This window comes from Panthera onca, chromosome B1 (genome assembly GCF_046562875.1).
Source record: "Panthera onca isolate mPanOnc1 chromosome B1, mPanOnc1 haplotype 2, whole genome shotgun sequence".
Classification (NCBI taxonomy): domain Eukaryota; kingdom Metazoa; phylum Chordata; class Mammalia; order Carnivora; family Felidae; genus Panthera; species Panthera onca.
The window spans coordinates 117,309,977-117,332,465 of NC_138342.1; the positions used below are offsets into that span (position 1 = coordinate 117,309,977).

General features: G+C 37.3%; 1 protein-coding gene across 4 annotated transcripts in view; it reads right to left on the reverse strand.

Moving 5' to 3' along the window:
• Positions 1-22,489, reverse strand: part of SLC7A11 (solute carrier family 7 member 11) — a 131,952-nt gene that overhangs the window by 73,670 nt on the left and 35,793 nt on the right. For 3 of the 4 annotated variants that reach the window (XR_013555138.2, XM_078445737.2, XM_060654175.3), the window contains exons 7-8: positions 2,645-2,768; positions 636-739 (exon numbers count right to left, since the gene is read on the reverse strand). Coding sequence is in view for 3 of the 4 variants with exons in the window: in XM_078445737.2 (XP_078301863.1) it covers positions 636-739; positions 2,645-2,768 (228 nt within the window). In the remaining variant the exon portion in view is untranslated. The remainder of the gene's footprint in view (positions 1-635; positions 740-2,644; positions 2,769-22,489) is intronic. The other variant, XM_060654176.3, reaches the window with a different exon arrangement.

Below are 22,489 nucleotides of genomic sequence, written 5' to 3' on the forward strand. Positions count from 1 at the left end.
TCGACTCAGCATAGCTCTCCCTACATGTAAATAGCTGAGGGTGAATCTAGTTCTAGATTCTTAGTATTGTATGCGTGCTGTCAATCCGATCCAGCCCAATACATACACCTACACACACATACGCGTGCACGCGCGCACAGACATGCACATGTATGACCTTATATTTGTATTTTTCTGATTGGATTTTAATCTTATGTTAAAATAAAGGGGACTTTTGCATCAAACAAAACAAAAGGGACACACGTGGTGGGGTAGTGATTTCTGGCGTCTCTTGCTTTACTTTTTCTCCTGTCACCTTTAGAGAAACAGAGATTTTATCACCAGAAATAAAATGCTGTTGTTAGACTCTGTAGACATACTATAAAAAAAAGAAGAAGAAGAAAAAGAAAAAGAAAGAAAAGAAAAAGAAAAAAGTTCCCTGCCAGGCTTCAGTGTAGGCTATGAGTAGACAAGCAGTGCCCTCTACTGGGCAGAATGAGACATGCTATTGATACTTGGACGAGGACTTGGATCTTACATGTCTCTTTAAAAACAACAGGTTTGGAGGCACTATTTCTTTTCTTTTTAAGCCTACTCTTATCACATCCAATCTCAAAAACAGAAATGCATTTCTGGAAATGCTTGAACTCGCTCACCTGGAGACAGCAAACACACCACCATTCATGGAGCCAAAGCAGGAGAGGGCAACAAAGATCGGAACTGCTAATGAGAAATTTCCCAGTAGCCGCTCAGAAAAGGTCTAGTGAGAGACAGAACGAAGCAAATTAATGCTCTGCCAGAAAGTGGAATAAAATGAAACAATTTAGTCCAAACTCGCTCTCTGACTTTCTTTTTTAGTCTGGTGATACGTGTATGCTTTATAATCTTTTTTTGTGGTGAGGGTCAGGCTAACTTCTTAGACCATAATCAAAAGCAGTATCGTGCCATTGCTTTTTGCAAAACTATGGCCAAAGGTCTAAATAAGCACCTTCTCTCTACTTTCAAAAAGCAACGATCCATTTATTGAATCTTTATTAACTACGATGTCTATCATCTCTGATTCTGGTAAGTAAAAAAAAAAAAAAAAAGCTCAATTCAGAAGTTCTCCCACTGGAGACAGAAATCCTTCAATGCCTTCTCTTCAACCTGGAAAGCCACATTTTTATAGTGAGGTACAAATGTACACTGAGAAGTATTACAGATAACTTGTTTCATATCCCAATCCTCCTGTTAGGACACAAAGTATACTGAGAAATAATTGATGACTTAATCGCTTATCTCACCTATATACGACCACTTCCAAAAATCTTGTGCCTAGAATAATCACATTAGCTGAATCTCTCTGTATTGAGTCACTCCCTCCCTCTCAGGGATCTGCCAGTTCCTTCTGTGGTTTCCCATAAAAAGGCTAGAATACAAATACAAGCTTGAGAAGATCAAGCCACAGAAAATATGAAAGATAAACAAAACTTCCAAAATTTCCTTTCATGCCATAGTATATGCAACACTGCAAATTTCCATGAAGGATGTATTTTCAAAAAAAACCAAAAAACAAAAAACGAAAACCCAACAACCACTATGTGGGATTCTTTAGTTGTCCTTGATGCAGCTGGTGCTATGTAATTAATGGGCCACGTTGCACTCAAAGAGTAAGTGCTGCCCTTTGTCTGGGAAGATGAGATGACTGACCCGACATTAGCAAACTTTGTACGTTTGGTTGTCTGTTAGGACTTACAGCAGTGGCAAAGTCTTGCTTTAATACAGTGAACACGCACGGAGGTTCACACGAAATGAGATAATTTGTTCCCTGTGGATGTTGCCGATATGAGGTAATAGTGACTATTTTAAAAGGAACTGACATCTAGCGATGGGAAGTTATATTTTCACCCTTCATTGTTATGAGGTCACAAATAAATGCTCCTTTACCAGCTAAGTTTTGATACAAAATAAAAGTATGTGTCACAGAATAACATTCCTGTAACATGACCTTTGAGAGCAAAGATGGTCCTGAGGTCAAATAAATTTTGGAAAGTGTTGTAAAATTATAAGTATCCACTTCTTAGGGAGTTAAAATGCACATTAGCATCTTTAGTATTCTGAGAAGTGCTAGAGCAATGACATCTGCTTAACTTTGAATAACTCAGTATTTCCTAAAATTAATAATATCCCATTACTGGTATTCAAAAGGATATACTAGAAAAAACAAATACGTATGGTCCTTTGGAAATTCTTAAGTGGTGCTTTGGAAAAAAGATTTGAACTCAGCATTTGAAAAGTTTATGAACAGGAAAGAATAAAGAATAAATCACAATTTGCATGCCAAAAAATACATTCATTTAAGTTCAGTAACTGCCCACCTATCCTTAAAGTCACGTTGCAAAAGTATCTTCTATTCAACATGCACATGTGGAAATGCATTTCCCAGCACGTATATGTGGAAATGTTTTACAGGAAACGAACAATGCAGGAAACCATATAGGACTTTGGCTGTCTCAGTTAAATGGAATTGCTAAGGTGTGTTCTAAATTTTTTATATACTCATTATCATTCAGGTCAAGAAAAGATTACTGAATTTCAAAACACTTTCTGCTGGAGGGAACTACTGTAAAATTGCATCAACTCATTAACCTAAATTCAAATTGGCATGTTCCCAACTTGGACTTACCACTGCCACTGCATTTGAAAGCAACAGCTCCTCAGCACTAATGGTCGTAAAGTAGGCCACATTTGTTAGCACGTAGCCGGTGGTGACGATGGCCATGGATATACAGATTGCAAGGGGGATGGTTCTGAAATGCACAAAGGAATTGCTTATTAGTCATCTTTTGTTAGTCATTCTCTGAAAGCAAAGACGATAGGATAACAGGCTGATTCAGACAAAGACTAAAATGGTGTACACGATAATTACAGGATCTGTTGTTGTATGTGTGTTTTGCTGGGGAGAAGTACTACATATTCCTTTGTAATTTGATAAGGTCCATGGGAGCAGACACTTCACTTGTCTTCTCTACTTTTCTACCCCCAGAACAAATGGGTCTATCCCATTCTGGTCCCCCGTAAATGCCATAGCAGTGTTTCTCACACTTGAGCATACAGCCACCTCCTGGAAGGCTTCTCAAAACACAGTTTGCTGAACCCACCTTGAGTTTCTGATTCAGTAGGATTTGCATTTCTGACAAGTTCCTGGGCAATTCCCATGTGACTGGCCAGGGGACCGTTCTTTGAGAACCATGGTCCTCTATACCTCTCTAATACTAAGTTACTGCCTTGACACCTTTCTAACACTAACCTTCAGAAAGGTCTTTCCCATTCAGTTTTTCCCCTTCGGTAGCTTCCCTCATCAGCAAGTAAGTTGCACGCTTTTGGAAGCATGAGAGCAAGATATATCTCCCTTTCTCAATGATAGTAATAATAATTTTATATGTAACACAAAAAGCACAGAAGTGTTCACAATAATGACTTTGCACTGCCCTGCTGTGAGTTCAAAGGAAGCTGAAGATCATGAGTATCTATTAAAGCAACAGTGCAGATAATCCCATGAAATTAGAGGTGACATGCTGTGAAGTACATATGACCGGTCAGTGCTGACACTCGTGGCATCAAGAAGAACCCGGCACAAATGCAATGTTATGTCTTCATTTAATGCACTGGGAAAGCCAGGAGTTACTGACCCTAATAATTTGATTCCATGTTACCGATACACATTACTTGCTTAACATAATCACCTCTTCAGACTCTTTCCAGTTCAAGCAACTTAAACCTTCAGCTCCTTGCACAAAGGCTGATGGGTTTTTTAGCCATAGAGCTTATCAGCCCTCATGGAGCCTTAACCCTGCTGGGTGCCACTAATGAAGATCTCAATATAATTTCTTCCAAGATGAAAATACAGTTCGGAACTTGGAGGTGGGGGTGGGGGGTGGGGGAGGCAGAGTCTGCCTCCCTCCCCAAGCTGGGTACGTTTAGCACACAGAGACCCAGCTCATTATGCTGAACAGCACTATCCCCCGTTGAGAACAGGCAAACCTCGCCAGTCAGCAACTGCCATTCATTATGCTGCTTGGAGCCTGACACTTCCCCTGATCCCCAAAGCCTTAAGCCTTGATGGGGAAACACATTGACCTCTAAATCCTGGCATCCTAATATAAAAGTAGCAGATGTTCCCTTTCCCCAGCGTGAAGAGGGTCCTGTGGAATTTTCTGTTAATACCATAACATGCATTGCTAGTTGTGATTGATAAATGCTACATTTAAGCAGAGGAAATCACTGGGCCAATTAGATATAAAGGAGTGAATGGCATAAGACATATGAAAGATGAATTGTTTCTTTGAAAGAAAGGCTACATGTAAACGCAAAGGACTAAGAAGGCGAACGTGAAGGTAGATGAGCAGCTTTTCAACCACTCGCTATATTATTTTAAACTTGAGTCTTTTCCATTTTTATAACATCCCAAATGGTGTGTGAAGCTCTTTCTCTGGGGGAGAGAAGTGGGAGGGAGAAGGGGGGAAAAAGATTCTCTTTCCCTTGCAAGAATGGGATTAAGAAGTGTAAAGTTCCTGTTAATAAAAATTGAGGTGACATTGTTAAGTGCAGAGGAGTAACTAACCTCTTCAGGACGGTACAGTCACATCATATGATGCTACAAATTAGCAGGGAGAAGGCAGTCTGAGATTTGGGCTGTGGCCCTCCCCACACAGAATCCAGTCTCCAAACTCTGCTCTTCCAAGGCTGCCTGTTTCCTGCTTAGAGATTATGGTATGTCTGAGGGAAGTTTTCTAAATTGACTTTAGCAGAAGGAACACTAAAAAAAAATGCTACTTTTTTTCTCAGCTTGTCAACAACAAAAATCACAGCAATAGCTGCTGCCATTAACTTGCTGGGTATTATGTGCCCAGTATTTTATTAGGTGCTTTACATATTTGCCTCATTTTATCTCCCGAATATCCTGTGAGTTAGGAACATCATCACCATTTCATATGTGAGGAAATGAAGTCTTGGAGAGTTTAAATAACTGTTTGAGGATAGACAACTGGTAAATGGGAACCCAGAATTCAGCTGATCCATCCTAGCTAAAGTCAGAGCATTTTAACCACTAAAACGTTCTCTCTCTCATGCATGTGGACCCTCGGCCTCTTAACTATTCATTTTCAGAGAAATCATAATTGCTGAATATAACATTTATTGCAAAACTCTTCTCAAGCCTGTATTTCTCATGTAGTCATTGAAAATGCAGCTTTATTTACTATAAGGGTGGGGAAAAAAACTTATTCCATGATTTTTATAATTTTTCTGTGCAACATGAACTGGAATGTCAAGTGAATGTTTTCAGAAGTTTCAATGTTTAGAAATGGGGTATTTTTTAGATTTAAAAGACAATAGAGGCTCACTTAATACATTTCCCTAGACAGGGGCACCTGGGTAGCTCAGTCAGTTAAGCATACGACTTTGGCTTACGTCACGATCTCACGGTTTGTGGGTTCAAGACCTACATTGGGCTCTGTGCTGACAGCTCAGAGCCTAGAGCCTGCTTCAGATGCTGTGCCTCCCTCTCTCTCTCTCTCTCTCTCTGCGCCTCCTCCCTTCCCCCACTCATGCTCTGTCTCTCTCTCTCTCTCTCTAAAAAATTAAATAAGTAAATTTCCCTAGACCATTTTTACAGAAAAGGATGAAAAGCAAGCATGTCTGCCAGAGAAGCCAAAATGTATAGATTATTAACAATTTTACTATCAGCTCAGATATACTATATAGAGACTAGACCGAAAAATCAAAGGCGTTTACAGCAGAAGACAAAAGTGGGAGAGGGTCCAACCTTGTGGCAATGCATATGTCCAGAAGTAATTCCTCTCTGAGCAAATTAGGCCATGAGAATCGGAGGGGGTGTGGCAAAAGAGCCACTATCTTCTGTCCTTAGGTTCCATTTCACTTTGACAAAGGGAAGGAGGAGAAGGGTTTGTGGCTGCCTTGGCATAAACAGCAATCAATTATGGAGGAAAGCAGTTGACGTATTCAGAAGGGCTTGGCACCGTGTGGTTAACTCCTGAGTTTCAAGCATCAAAGCTTAAGAGCCACTGGGTGAGCTGATAAAAGCTATTAGGCCATGCCAGAGCAATCTTTCTGGAGGCTTTAGATGCAGAGGGCAGATAAGCACGGTTAGCAACTCCAGATTAAGGCAAATGGCACATGATAATAAAACGAATTAAAGGAACTAGCAGACCACTGGTATTTCAAAGCCTCTGTGTTCTTGTGAGGTATCCTTCAACTCTAAGTGCAACAAAAGCATTGTCTTTAAGCTGAAGAAAAAGGACTCGCACCTATGAGCGCTGCCCTTTTTCAAATGTTTATGCATGTTTGTGATGATTAACAAAACACAAATGTATTTTGAAGCGTTACTCCTTAAGACCTCTAGTCATTGTACATAACCTTCTCAATTAAGGGCCATTAAGTATGTGAGAATCCAATAATTTTATTAGCTGCACTTAGTTTTCAGCCAAAAGGCCTTGGAGAGTCTTCTTTTCCCATGGGTTTATTTTAAATTGGCACCTATAACCAGTCTATGTCACACATGGATAAATATTTGTTTTATTTGAAATTGTTAAATAGAACTGTCTGGAACATCTGCTTAAAAATGCTTCATTCTAAGGAATAGACTTCCCCAGGAACCCAAAAGGTCCCCAAAGTAATGGCTGGTAGCTTACATTTGTGTAATCTACAAAGCACTGACAAATACGTTTTATCTTCAAATATACACATGCCATTTCAAATCCTTTGTGGAATGAGAGAGAGTATAAACAAATAACAAACAAAATTCACAACAACCGAATGAAATAGGTTCCTGAAATGATTCCCACCATTTCCATATGAGGAAACCAAGGCTCATAAAGGTTAAGTGCTGTGGCCAAGGCCACAAAAATCCTAAGTGGGAGGGCTGCTACTTGAACCTTCCAGCTCCAAGTTTCACATTCACGGTATATCCTGCCATGATACCATGGCTGCTTTGTCCCTACTTTACCTCCCTGTATAAGATCCCTAGGATTCTTACATGCTGACAAAGATATATTTTATATAAGTAGCACAAATATCAGAAGGCTGAATGTAACAGTGCGACACATTTTAAGCCAAGTGTATTTCTTCATGCACCAAACAGTGATCACAAATAAACTTGCAAATAATGCAGCATAGAACGCATGTTTTAATATGCTTTGCAACTGTATGACAGAGCGTCAGAAATGACCATTGTTTCCAGTGCTTTGCATTGGCTAAAAACAAAAACTCTTGCTACAAACACAGAATGAGTAAATCTAGCTTGATTCTCCAGATACCTGAGGATACCTGAAGGTTACAGGGATTTCTGATTTTCAAACCATATGAGTAATTCGGTAATCCCTTGAATTTGGGATAGTCCTAAAATTGTTTTGTAACTTGACCAAAATCTTCTGAGATTTGTGTGAAACAAAATAAGTTTCACACAATCCCCTGTGTTGGATACATACAGTGGGGACCACAGAACTCACTGATCCTAGGGCATCTAAAATTGTCTTTGAGCCGTGGAACTGGGCATGATGACAGTCAGTTCTGTTAAAGCCTACTCTTTTGTGTTCAAGAATCTTCTACGAGAAGTGATTGATGCTTCACACTTTCTATTTAAAAATCATTAATATTTTCACATGCACTGGTGACATGCAGGAGAAAGGAGGGAGGGAGAAAAGGAAGGATTAAGAAGAACAAGAAAATGGTAAACTTCTCAATATGTGAGATAGAAAAAAAAACTAAAACATTAATTTTCAGAATATTTTAATTCTATTAATAAACAAGGCACTATTTATTTATATATAATTGAAACATAACTGTGATTCATCTCAACACCAAGTATTCAAAATTATATTAAGTACCAGGGGCCCCTGGGTGGCTCAGTCGGTCAAGTGTCAACTTTGGCTCAGGTCATGATCTCACAGTGTGCGAGTTCGAGCTTCACATCAGGTTCTGTGCCAACAGCTCAGAGCCTGGAACCAACTTCAGATTCTGTGTCTCCCTCTCTCTCTGCCCCTCCCCTGTTCATGCTTTTTCTCTCTCTCTCAAAAATGAATACACATTAAAAAAATAGTAATAATAAAAAATAAAATTATATTAAGTACCTTTTGATTCCAAGTTTTTATTTTAGAATCATAGTTGTTTCACACTTTCCTTATAATTGCCCTAGGAAGACCTTGAAAGCTTTTCTGTAGAACTGACACAGAAATGACTCAACCATCTCTTATTTCCCTTTTTTGTATCCACTGATGAATTAATTAATTATTTTTTGCTGAATCACTCTGTTTACACACTGCTGTTAATTTCATCTCACTCCTCAAACTTCAGTCATACGTTATGGACAAAAAGATAAGTAAAAAGTATACCTTAAAGAAAATCAATCCATATTTTTCATTCACATGGTTTTTCTTGTATACATTTTTATACACTCTCCCTGATTCCTGCTCATACCGAACTCTCCAAAGAGCCCTGGACACATAATTGTACTACCTGGCTATGTGATTTCTGACATTTCTAGCAGGGATTGAATTACAAATAAGTGTATTTGATAATTTTCCAGGACTTGAAACAATTAGATTACAGATGGCTGGAATCACAAATTCCTTTGTGTGTTTTCAATGATTTTGCCTCATTGTCATTTAGTGCTATCGCGGTATCTCTACTTATCCACTGTGAGTGGGAATCGGGCTGTTAATAACATGAAAGAAATGCACTTGAGGAAACATAGTAAGTAGTGGGGGAAAGGTGTGGGTTGTCACTGAAAAAAAATGTAGCAAGAGGAAGAACCATGTTCATGTTCTAACTTAATGACAATTTCTGGGCCAAGGATGAACACAGAGATGTGACAAGCAGATTGTCATATAAAGGTACACGGCGATCCCACTGACTTCAGGCATTAAACACCTGCCCTCTGCTCCTTACAATAAGTATCACAGCAAGGCTATGGATGTTTTCACTGAGACACTTTAAATTTCAATACCGCTGAGGTCTAATCTAAATCTCACCATTCTCCATTGTCCACAGATGAAGAACTCCATAAACAGAAAGAGAAGACAGAGAGACCTGTAGAGAGACGTAAGAAATGAACAGACACAGATTAAAAGGCTGCAGGGCTGAAGAAGGCTCATGGGAAAATGTAAGGAGAAATGTACAGCAAAACCAAACAGAAAAAAGAACATGGAAACTTACAACTCAGAAACATAGGGTGATAAGCAATCAGAAGAATTGGTATAAGCATTTAATCTCTAAAAGAACCCTTCACTTTTTTATCCTATTAGAATAAATTCATCACTAAATAAAATTATTCAGCAAAATGTAGCTTGAGAGTAAATTTTCGTTTGCCTGAGTTTCATACAAAAAAAATTAACATTGTCTACATCTCATTTTTTTCTCATTTTCTAGAGATTTATGGTATGTCTTCTAGATATATTACAGTTATTAGTATTTATCGTAAGCATAACAATATTAGTAGGCACATTTGAACGTACAAAAACAAAATTGGTTTCCAATAAGACGTTAGCAATTAAACTACCAAAAAGATACATTATTTAAATAACAATGAATTTCACACTGATGTTCAATTCTTATTTCTGCTACACTGTTTTTACAACCCGCCTTTTAAAATTTCATTATTTCCCTCAGGATTTGGCCTGACATACACTAGAAGAATACAACATCTCAGTGAACCGTTCTATCATAACGGAGTTCCCAAGATTCAGATGTATGGCTGAAACATTTAACTCCCTACCACAATTTTGTGTCCCTCTTTCCAGAGCAGAAGTTATTCCCAAGAAGCAGCTACCCGGATAGGCTACATTTGCCAGACTCTCCTGTATCTAGGTGGGAATGGGACTCATTCTTGGTGTCGATTGATGTGGCAAGTAAAGGCCAAGGTGGTTATAAGTGACTTGACCTGACATCCCCCTCCCTAATGGACAGCCATTTGCAGAGAATCCATATAGTGGCAAAGCCACACTAAGGAAGGAAGCGAGGTCACAGAATCAACATGCGTAGGAAAGCCCACCGGTTAGCGAGGGACACCAACTGGAAATCAAAAACGAAATTTTTGATTTTTTAAAGTCCTTGAAAATTTGTCATTTGTTTGCTGTAGCAGCTGGCATTGCCCTAATAAAGGAATGAAAGGCTGCTCATTACATCAAGATCTCAGTTAATTAGTTCATATAAGACTTAAAATTGGTCGTCACCAAATTGTATCCTACATTATATTGTTGTATAATATATAAAATTAAGATATAAAATCCTTAAAATAAGGTCCCAAATTATAAAAATCAACTAAAAACATTCATATCTGAAAACAGTAGGATAGGGAAAATTCATCATTATTCAACAGAGCAAAGATAGACCCCACCGCTCTCTACTTTAAAATACAAAATCCCCTACACTTCTGCCAGTTGCCACCAATTCAACAAAGGTCAGAGCACAATTGCCTCTTGTTTTGACCAAGGACATATAATAAGACAGTGCAATGTTAAATAAATGTAATCTTATGCCAAGAACAAGGCAACATAAAATAAATATACCCACTTTGGCACAGTAAATGGGAATTAGAGTCAAAACCCACTCAGGCCATAAACACATATCTTAGAAGGAACTGATACTATTTCTCTTACTCTGTGCATAAATCAGGTCCGGTCACATTTCTGATCAGTCACACGATAAGAAATGGAACAGGTAAACCTGGAGATGTTCAACCATGACGAAAAACTACTGCACCTACACCAAAAATTGTCTGCAACATTTCCGACCAACAGTGACAAATCTAATTATTAGTAATAATTTCACTTTGATATCTGCTGGTCAGGTAGATAACTGAGTTTCCAGTTGGGTGTTCTGGGAGTCAGAACAGATACCGGACAACTGGTAAGATTACAGACGCCCCCCCTAGTCTCACTCGCTTCAACCAGATCAGTCCTCTTTTACTTACTTTATGCACTGATATTCTGCCACACAACAGAGGCTCTCAAATAGTTTTAACATCACTGCTCTACACTCTACAAGTCAAATTATGTCTTTGGATCAATATTTTGGATCCAATACTGGCTTCTTAAAGTACAGTTTTGAAAATATATGAATTGGTTTCATAAAGGAGCCATATGTGACTGATTATATAGGTATGTGTATATATATTTGACCCTATAAAGTTGAAAATAATTTTTTTTACTGCAACAAGTCCCTATTTATACTCTTAGGGTGATTGAGGGAAAATCCTTTTTTAAAAAATTAAGTTTATTTATTTATTTTGAGAGAGAGAGAGAGAGAGGAGAGAGAGAAAAAATCCCAAGCAGGCTCCACACTATCAGCACAGAGCCCCACACGGGGCTCGATCCCACGAACCATGAGATCATGACCTGAGCCAAAATCAAGAGTCAGACGTTTAACCGACTGAGCCACCCCGGTGTCCCGAAGGAAAAATTCTTAGAGGAGCCAATAGCTATGGCCTGGCTTTAGTAAGCGGCAAATCCACATGGTAGGGCCACAGAGAACATGACACAACAACCTGATAGAGCAGTAGGGAGAGGCAAGGATGAGAAGAAGTAGGGTTGAGGGGCTAAGTGGCTCGCCCGCTGAGAGAGAGAATATGCCACCGTCAAGAAAGTGGTGATGAAGACGCCAGATTAGAACTGTTCATAGCTCCCTGAAGAGGTCACAGAGGTCCACAGAACGGCAGAATCGCCCGCAAGCCCTCCCTCTCCTCTCCGCAGGCTGTCTATTCACAAAGATTCATACGCTCAGCAGAAATGGAAATTTCATGATCTTTTATCTTTCTGCTCAAAAGTTAATCCCCTCCAACAACAAGCTTTTGTGCTTTAGTTTATATTTACTAGCGCCTTTTCTTAGACTACAAGCATTCATAGGCAAACCTCTCACTAGGGATAATTTTTTCAAGTCAGATACACTGGGCAGTGACTGAGGGACTAGGAAAATTAAAGTCATCCTGACATTTACCCACCCTCTCCTTCATAATTTCTCTCTTGGCCCTATTCCCCAAATACCTACAACCAAGAAAAAAATTATACATACCATCCCAGGTGTAAATTTTCTTTTAGCAACATCTTTTCTCTGGAGTTTTACCTTTGATTTTGTTTTAACTTCATAGAATTTTGAAAATTTTTCTGGACTCCAATCCTAAGGTGGAGTCTAGTCACATTCCAGTCACTATAGCAAGGGACTCAAGAGATCACTGGATCTCTCAAGGTTTAAACTTCCTTAACAGTTAAAGAGGGTATTGAGTTAATAGAGTCTAAAGTCCATTTTACTTGAAAGTTCATTATTCAACCACTTTGGCAAATAAAGCTAATCCATAGAGATTGTTTAACAGAACACTTTAAAAACTCAGTGGAACTCATGTACCAGAGCATTCTAAGGAAATGCCTGCCTTTGCCTTGTTCTGTCATTCAGAGGAAGAAATAGGATGCTGACTTTACAATCTCTTCTCCTGAACACTGAAGATTATGATTCTATTCTCAACCAGGAATACCAGCACATCAAAGCACCTTCCATCATTAAAACTTCAAAGTGTCAGCCTGGCTGAAAAAATTGATCATTACAAAAGATCATTTAAAGGAAAAGTGGTCCGTCCATTCTTCCAGATCCTAAAATGGTATCTGTGGATCAGGTCAGACCTCTGGAAGGCCACATTACAAGGTCATATTATCCTAGACACTCATGGAATGTCTTTGCAAATCACTATATTTTATGCCTCAGCTTTTATCCAAACTTCATTGCGAACATAGTTTTAAAAACCATCTGAATTTTAGGAGGACATTTGTAGCAATATTGTCATTTGCATCCATCAAGCTCTTTATAAAGACTTCATTCATTTCATCAATGTTTATCAAATATCTTCTTTATGCCAGACATTGTAAGTACAGGGATAACGACATCGACCACAACAAAAAGTTTATTCTCTCATGGATGGAATCTAAAATTCAAACAAGAAGACACAGAGGACTCCCCATCCCCCATTCTTAACATGGTTGCCTCCTTCCTGTCAGGCTCATATCAAGTCTCCCCCTCAGAGAAATCTTCCCTCCTTTTTCTAAGTATGCCTCTCCCAATGCCAGAACTACCCATTCCCTATCATTTTCAATATGAAGAAAAACAAAACAAAACATCTTCTAACTCCTAATAGTTTTTTCAATATCTTTATGCATTCATAATACACCAAATCCTACAAAGAAATGGAGGCCATTCACTGAGCATTATGAAGTGTCCTCAAAGTATTGCCTCTAAATCTCTAGTGCAAACATTTTTTAGAGCTGTTGCCAGGACTGTTCGTCATCCTCAAAGATACCTCTGCTTTTTGTGTGTAGCTTGTAACCACATAGGGAGAGAGTTCCTGGCCTCCTTGGTTTCTGGGTTTTGTTGTTGTTGTTGTTGTTGTTGTTGTTTTTGTTTTTTGTTTTTATTTCTTTTTGCTTTTTATCAATCTTTTATTTCTAAGACATGTGGTTCATTAAAACAGTGAGAGAAGATAAGTATTTCGGAATATACAACTTGGGATTTAAGAAATTTTTTGAATAGAAGTTTGTTTACAATAGTGATGGGAGGACTCATAAAACTTATAAATTTAAATTACTTCAACCAAACTATGTTATCATCTTGACTCTTTCTTTTACCTTGTTTTCACAGCCATGAGACCAAAACTGCACAATCCTCCCAAAAGAAGACTTGAAAAAAATTAATAAATCAAGCCATGAAGAGAAAAAAGGGGGAAAAAATGTTAAGAGGCAGCTTTAACACAGAAAAGAAATATTTATTCTACCAAACCCTCATGAGAATTCTAAATTATTAAATCTCTGAGTTCACCTGATTTATGAACAGGATAACACAGCCCCTAGCCAAAATCATTTTTAATAAAAAGCAGGAAACCTCCTGAAGTTCATCTCAGATTTAATATCAAACACAGCAGCCACACATGAACATTTCCCCATAAAACACAAACACAGCACGGCACAATCTTCTGGCAGCCATCAGTGGGGCGTCAGCAATACAAACAAACAGGGTGTTTGAACCATGGGAGGGATCAGGCCTCACAATCTAGACAAAGCAGCCAATAGAAATGAAACACAGGCTGAAATGATGTCAATGAGGAAGGGAGAGGAGTTCAAGGAAGACTCATTTCTAAATATATTAGAGCAGTCAGCTCACACTTCTGGTCAGAACACTGAGCTTCCTGGTTGACTGTTACATTTGAGAGAGCAACACAAGTGTATTTTTGTGTTGAATTTTATGCATAAATTTAGAATATACCAAAGGAATGGAAACCAGCACGAGAAAACAAAGGCTAGCAATTAAATAATCCAACATTGCCATTCTCATCCTGCAAAAAAAGTAGTAAACATCTAAAAGATGCATAAAAATATGATTCAAATATTTTCCAACAGGTATTTGGTCCAAAGGTAAGAAAGATGTCAAGGGAAAAAAAAAGTATCTTATTCTTTTTCATGTATGTTTGCTTAGGAACTGTGTTTATTACCATGTTCATAACCTATGTGGTAAGGGATTTCTTCTCAGGAATATAAATTCAACTAGTTGGAGATATATAAAATAATTAACTTCATCCATATTTAATCCCATATAGGGAAGTTTCAGCAATTACAAGGATCACAAGGAAATGGGTTTTTTTCATGTTTCCACTGATATTTCCATTAATATTTGGTATTTGGTATTCAGTTAAAAAATATTCTGGAAAACAGAAAATCATTATAAAAAGTACTCTGTTAGTAGAGTACAGGGATTAAAAAAGAAAGGCCAAAAGGGGAAAAGTAAGACTCATATCACTGGCAGATGCCTTGTAGGTTACTTTAATTAGTTAGTATTTTCAAAATCTGAAAGAAGAAAACAAATTAATAATTAACTATAGGATACAGGGAAGGAAATTTTGGGACTATAAAGGATTTAACCATACATGTAGAATAATTTTATTTAGGGCAAATTATATTGTAAAATAATGCTACCAAGATAATTTGAAAATTATGAACTTTAAATTTCTAAGAATGATACAGTTTTTCCTCATATTCATGAAAAGCCACCTCCGTATAAATATGTTATACTAATTTATTCAGGGAATTTATTATTTATATTAATTTGTTCAGAGAAAAAAAAGTAATAATTAAGGCCATCTTTCTGTCCAGATAACAATATTAAAACTTTCAGTAAAAATTGTATAGTAATTGGCTGATGTATCAATAGAAAGACAAATAGAACAGAATAGATCACTTTGAAATACAACAGTATATAATGTAAAAACAATATATAACAATTGTCATACTTTATGAGTATTATAAACAAAGTAAGTAAATATCATAAACTAAGGGGTGATAGGACTATTCAGTAAATGCTAGGATATTGGAAAACTGGCTGGTGGGGGGGGGGTGGTGATTAAAAGCCTACATTCATTATGTCATGCTAAAGAAATCCATTCCAGATAAGTTAAAAGGCTTAATGTCAAAAAGAAGAAACAAACAAACAGAAAATATGAGTGATATTTAAATGATCCAGGGCTGAATAAAGATTTATGATATCAAACCAATATACAGAAATATTAAAAAACTCATATTTAAATGTAATCAATATAAATACTAACTTATTAAATTAGTACATATAAATTCAAAGTTCTATAAGCTAAATCATAAAGAAAATTTAGTTACATGAAAAACTGAGGCCAAATTTTGCAATCAATATAATAAGCAATTAGTACCCATAATATATAAAGAATTCTGTTGGGGCTCCTGAGTGGCTTAGTCAGTTAAGCATCCGACTTTGTCTCAGGTCATGATCTCACAGTTTGGGAGTTCAAGCCCCGCATTGGGCTCTGTGCTGACAGCTCAGAGCCTGGAGTCTGTTTCAGATTCTATGTCTCCCTCTCTGTCCCTCCCTGGCTCACACTCTGTCTCTCTCTCACTCTCTCTCTCTCAAAAATAAAATAAACATTAAAAAATTAAAAAAAAAAAAAGAATTCTGTTGAATTACAAATATTCATGCCTCAAAATGGCAATCACATACAGCTACTAAACTTGGGACAAGTATTAAGCCTTATATGTGATTTAAAAAATGTAATTTAAAACAATGAGCTATCACTTTTGCTTTTCAATTAACAAAGATTTTTGTAAATTATAGTCAATGCTAATTAAGTGTTCTTAACTATTGCTGTTGAGTGAGGAAACGGATGTACCCAATTTGGAAAGCAACTTGGCAACACAAAAAGAGACTTTTTTGAGAGTCCATCACCTTTGACATAGTACTTCCCTTTCAGCAAGCTTCTTAAAAAAATAATTGAATATACAAAAAGATTTCTATATTAAATGCATAATACATCACTTTCACCCTAAAAGAAATTGGAAGCATTTTAATGCTCCCAGAAACATGAGTAATTGTTGGTATACCTACCCAATGAGATATTATACCACCATTAAAAATGGCGTTTACAAGGATGTTAGAGATCTAGGAAAATCCAATGAAATGACATTAAGTGAAAAAAAGCAGTATAGGTCTAGATGAATAATAAGTGCAAAAAACTTGGGGTGCCTGGGTGCTTCCGTCAGTTAAGCATCATGGTTCGTGACATGGAGCCCTCTGACGGGCTCTAAGCTGACCAGCGTGGAGCCTGTTTGGGATCCTTTCTCCCTCTCTCTCTGCCCCTCCCCAACTCACTCACTCTCTCTCTCTCTCTCTGTCTCAAAAATAAATAATAAACCTAAAAAAACAAAGAGCTAAAGCTGAGCAAATCTAGAGGCAGACAGACTTCATGGTGCCATCGAGCTGCGGGGGGATACAACAGTGAATGACACAGATGGAGTCCTGTGTCAGTAAACCCCCTGACCCCCATAGGGGAAACAGACAGTAAACAAACACATAAATCTATAATGTAATGCCAAAGTTACAAAGAAAAATGCATATTATCCCAAGTAATTATCCCAAGTAATATAATGCAATACAGACGAGCATGGAACAAACACACGCACATACACGCACGGGGGGAGGGGAAGCAAAACATCAGAGTAACAAATGTTTTTATTTTATGTAATCATGACATAACAGGTGGTTTTACTTTTCTTCCACATAATTTTTGGTATTTTAAAATTTAACTATTATTTATTATTAAAATGAAGAAAGACCACACACCATTATGAAAAAATACTATGAAAATCATAAAGTTTTAATTTTTCTAATAGGGTACAGGATACATAGAAAGAAGCTTCCTTTCAATTACTTGATTAAATGGATCACCTGACCGTAACTGCTAGGTGGAAATTTGTATCCTATACACTTAAAAATGGGACAAGATGTGTCTGTTAGGAGAAATATGAGAACAAGATAGTCAGGATGTCCCGTGCTCTGGGCTGCCTCTTGGATGGGAGATGTGGAGCTGGGAAGGCCGGGCCAAGAGGTGAGGGAACTGTTCAGGGAGATGCCTTAGAAACAGCAACACCGGGAGCAGAAGTAGCCTGTCTTTTGGAGAACAGGAAACTCTGGCCCTGCCTGGTCAGACCTGCATCATAAACTTGATGGTTTGAAAGCACCTACATATCGAGGCTGAAGCTGTCTCTCTCACTGCAGTTCAGAGTTCAGGTTGTAGCCCAAAAAGACAAAGGGCTCCGTGTACCAGGGAGGGATGTTGCTGAGTTCAATCTGCAGCTGTCTTCTCTCAGCATTTGCCACTGATCACCTCTCCTTGGCCAGAGGCCGTGGCATTACGAGGATCGAATAGCTAAACACTTACATACATTTAAAATACATTTAACCTTTCTTCCACCAGACCCTGAGCAGCTACAAAACAGCTTTTTCGAATCATGATCTCCTCTTGCTATCTATCTCACTCATTTCTTTTGTCATTTTCTGGCTCAAAATGAAGTTAATCGTGTCTTCTATATCAATTTCTCTTTTGCTTGCCTCAGGCCAGAATATGGGAAGTGAGATTTTGATTGTTTGACAATATCAATACAGAAAAATTAAATATTGTTCCCCCCAAAGAGATATCAGAACTATTTTAAGAATCAGTTTTATCTGTAAAAATGTTAGAGAAAATAAAAAGTAGCTATTTCCCTACAGGATCCTAACATTTCAGCATTTCCTAGTCATAAAGTTTCTGTTTTAATCTTGTAACCAAATGACCTTCAATAAACGACCTGGAATAGATTATTTAATTCAGCTAGCCTAGGACCCCTTTCATTACATGTTTGAAAAACAGCTTTAGAAAGTCGAATGCAGGCAAATGTTAATGCTTTTATACATTTTAAAAGGCAGTTTTGTTCCATTCTCAAATAACATACAGGTCACTCCTAATGATTACATTCTTCCCCCAGCTAATTTCGAGGCTACAATCTTGCCATATCCATCACTCTTAGATCTGTAGTCAACAAGGCTAAATGTTTGAAAAGAGGACTAGAAAGGGATCAGTATTTTAAATATAAACAAATGTAAACACAGACAAATTAATCCATCTCTCTGGCTTCAACTCTTTTTCTTTACAATGAAAGGGATAGGAAATTTGATGGCTACTTTCCTCCCGATTCAAAAATCCCAGGCCTTTGTGATATATTTTCTCAAGGTCAAGTTCACTGTGTTTTTAATTGTAACAGTGAGTTAGTCTAATAAACTAGGCCAGCCATGCCAGCATGTGAATGGAAGAAGGGAAACGAGTGGAGAACTAGTTATTATGTGCACACAGGTAACGTGAAAACTGAAACAACTTGGAAATTTTGAGACATCTTCGCGTCCCTTGCTATCTATCCCTAAAAGAATGACCATGACAGTAGAATGTCAGGGAAAAATAAAAAGGTGACATCATGAAAGGCCAACAGGAGAGATACTTTGGAGGAAGTGAGATATGAGGGGTCTATATAAAGCTGTGTGATGAGGCAACCAACGAGGCTCTAGAAATGACTGCTCACAAAGTCATGCTTTATAATCTTTAGTCTCTCTTATTTTGTGATAAATGAATATATGTCAAAAGCTTTAGTTTTACATATTATGAAATATCTGAGTGCTATGCCACAGACTTAATTTCATAAATTATCTTCCCTGTAATATTGTATATCTCACTATATGAAACAGTGGCCATGGTATTTAATCACTGCATTCTCAACTATTATGCTTTAGTATTGATTATTATCAAGCTTTTGCCACAGATAGCTCTCCCTATCTGTTCCACACATCTAACTTTAAAAGAGAGAAAAAGAGAGAGAGAGAAAATGAGAAAAGGGACAAATGAGAAAATGACACAGTAGTAAACAGTTATCCGGGTAAACCATCTGACCATTAAAAGCTATGAGCATGTCTCCTTAGAAAACCAACAAAGCACTATATGTTTTTGAAAAACAACCTCCAGTATGAGAGATTAGAAATGCCTAACTCTGAGACTGAGAGAATTTGTGATTCCCGTGGCAAAGTATTTCAAACAAGGGTGTCTTTTACCTTATAATGATGGATTTCAAACCCAACATTTAACTAGTGCAAAAGAAAGAAAGAAAGAAAAAGAAAGAAAGAAAGAAAGAAAGAAAGAAACAAACAAACAAACAAACAAACAAACAAACAAACAAACAGTTTGGCCAAATTCACAAATCCTGATCTGATAATCCCTCTTTGATTACAAATGAGCCAATGACATGTTTCATAACAAAAATAAGAAGTAAATGGTTTATCATTAAATAAGTGTCCTCACTGAGCAAAGTATTGTCAGAAGCATCGGTATATTATTTCTAATTCTCATAAAAACTCTGCAAGGTAAGCATTAGAATACCCATTTAACAGATGGCTAAAGCAATGAATATATATATTTTAAAGTTATCACAAATCTCTCTCTCCCCCTTTCTCTTTCTCTCTCTCTTTCTCTTTCCTCCTTTCCTCTCCCTCTCCCTCTTTTTTCTCCTTAGGTAGGCAACATAAAATATTTATTATTATGAATAAATAAATCCATCTGGACCGTTGGAAATGTCTAATGCTTAAAGTAATAGACCTATCAGAGAAGATACCTCTTTACATAGGCAATTCCCTCATAATATATATCTAGACTCTTGAGACAAATAAGAAACACATAGAAAAAGACTAGTACTAACAACAACCTGCAGCACACAAGTTTATAGACCATTTTATACCTTCTAGGCACATATTATAAAGAACAATAAACAAAAGTCAGGATTCATCATCACACACATTTGATAATTTGATCCTCTACCATTCTTTTTCCATAGCTGAGAAGTCAGAGGCTCAGAGAGGATAAATAATATAGCTATGATCACAAAATTACATAACTCTAGAACCAGAACTAGAACTTTAGTCACTAGACTCCAGGTACAGAGCTCTTTCCACAACACCAACGTGAATCTCACTGTGCTTGTTGGTTCCCAGCCCAAATCTTCTCCTGTAATGGCATTGCTATTTCCCTCTCCTCCTTAACCCACCCTTCCCTCGAATACCTAATATGTGAAAGTCAGGTTTTTGACACATCTTGTTTGAAATATTTCCAAATTTGACTTAGGATTCTATCTGACCTTAAAATTTAAGAAAGGGTTTCCTTTATCTCCCTAGCATGTGACATCCCTCCCCAATAACACAGACCATAACACAGTACATGATGCCCCACATTGGTTCGTATATATTCACTGACTTAAATGTAGAACCAAAATATAGAATTAGAAGCAAACTTAGGCAAACTTGGTCTGCCTCATTTTTCCACCTCAGTATCTATAGAATCACGGCTAAATGGTAAGTTCTTTTTTTCTCTATTTTGGGATTTCCAATGCCTAATGCAATTCTCTTGTTTCCATACTTTTGAATATAATTTTATCTGAAAATGAACTTTCTTCTCATTTAACTTGATTTCAATTGTTCTTCCTCTGGCATAGAGAATAAATGATCCGATCTTTTTCATTAAAAGAAAAAAAAAGAAGACAACTCTATTTTTTCAAGAGTATATGAACACCACGTTGACTCATCCATGTTCTCTAAGCAGTTTAGTTCATATCTTTGAGCTGGGACAATGTGGCCATTATGATGCTATTTGCCAGAAAATTCTATCACATGATTTGCCACCATGTCTGACTGTAATAATGGGTTATGTCCAGGAGGCAATTAACTTTTCACAGACATTTGCTTTTATTGAAAATAAACATAAAACAAGACTTAAATGTGACCTTTTGGATTATAACTCTCCTTAAACTGTACATATGTCAAAAAAAGGAAAATCCACTGAACCTGCCATCAGGTTCATCTTCCCTAAACACAACTTCATATACCAAAAACTTGTACCATACCACCACTCACCACATCCCATTGGCTACTGGATCAGGTCCAAAATTCTTCTAATGGAGGCTCATCCCATACCAGCATCCACATCGTACCGCCATTTTGCCTTCTTCTCTTCTTTACAATCTTTTCTTTAGCTAGAGCAGTCTACACATTATTCCTTGAAACCATGGCTTTGTGTATGCCCATCCCCTGTTGAAATAGTTTTATTTCTCTATTCTACCTTTGTAAATCTTACTCTTCTTCCAACTTCCCCTTCCACAGCAAAGTTACTTTCTTAGTCATTACAATACTTTGTACACCCATGGGTCACTTCTGCTTTGCCTCTCAAAGAGACTAGTTGACATGCTGGAAAGAGTATGAGCTCGGAAGCCAAACAATCCATGCATTATATCACATTATATCAAACATGGATTATAATCCTAATCTTCTCATGTACTAATTACAGGGCCATGAAAAGTTAGTTCACTTCTCAAAGCTTTAACTTTCTCAACTGAGGAATGGAAATAAAATACATCATCTTATTAAAAATAATCTGAAGTGCTACCTTGTAATCCATCTATCACTCAGACAACAAACACTGTTTATATTTTTAATGAAGGCTGTGCATTTTTAAATTAGACATAAATCTTAAAAAAAAAAACATATGGGGGGGGCACAAACTAACACCTGTGTTCTCCTGTTTTAGAACAATCCCATAGCTTCTTTGCCGGAAATAAAAATAAAAATTTAAATACATGACACCAGCCACTCAGGTCAAAACCTTCTTTGGCAGATTTCATAAAGGAGTTTCTTGGTAAGATCGTGAACCTAAAAATAAGTCGCTGCAGTGGAAGTACAAATAGTCCATCCATTATATCCGCACCATCAGCCAGCAGTGTGACGGTGACAGTGTGGGTGTGGGCATACAAATATTTGGTTTCAAAGGAAAAAAAATCTGCCAAGAAATATATTCTGATTATGATGAGTGAGCATATTGCCACCTAAGGGAGATCAGAGACTACTAAATAAAAAGCAGTTCTCATCATCTTTTGAACCTTTTAACTACTAATGATTGGGTTCTTTGCTGATGATGCAGAACAACTTTTCAAGCTGATTAATAGGTCATGTGTGTAGAAGAGGCACCCCTGTTCATAAAACAATTATGCTAATCCTCTCATTTTTTTTTCAAAAATTATGAATATTGTAATCTTTCAAGAATATGGGTGTTGGTTGC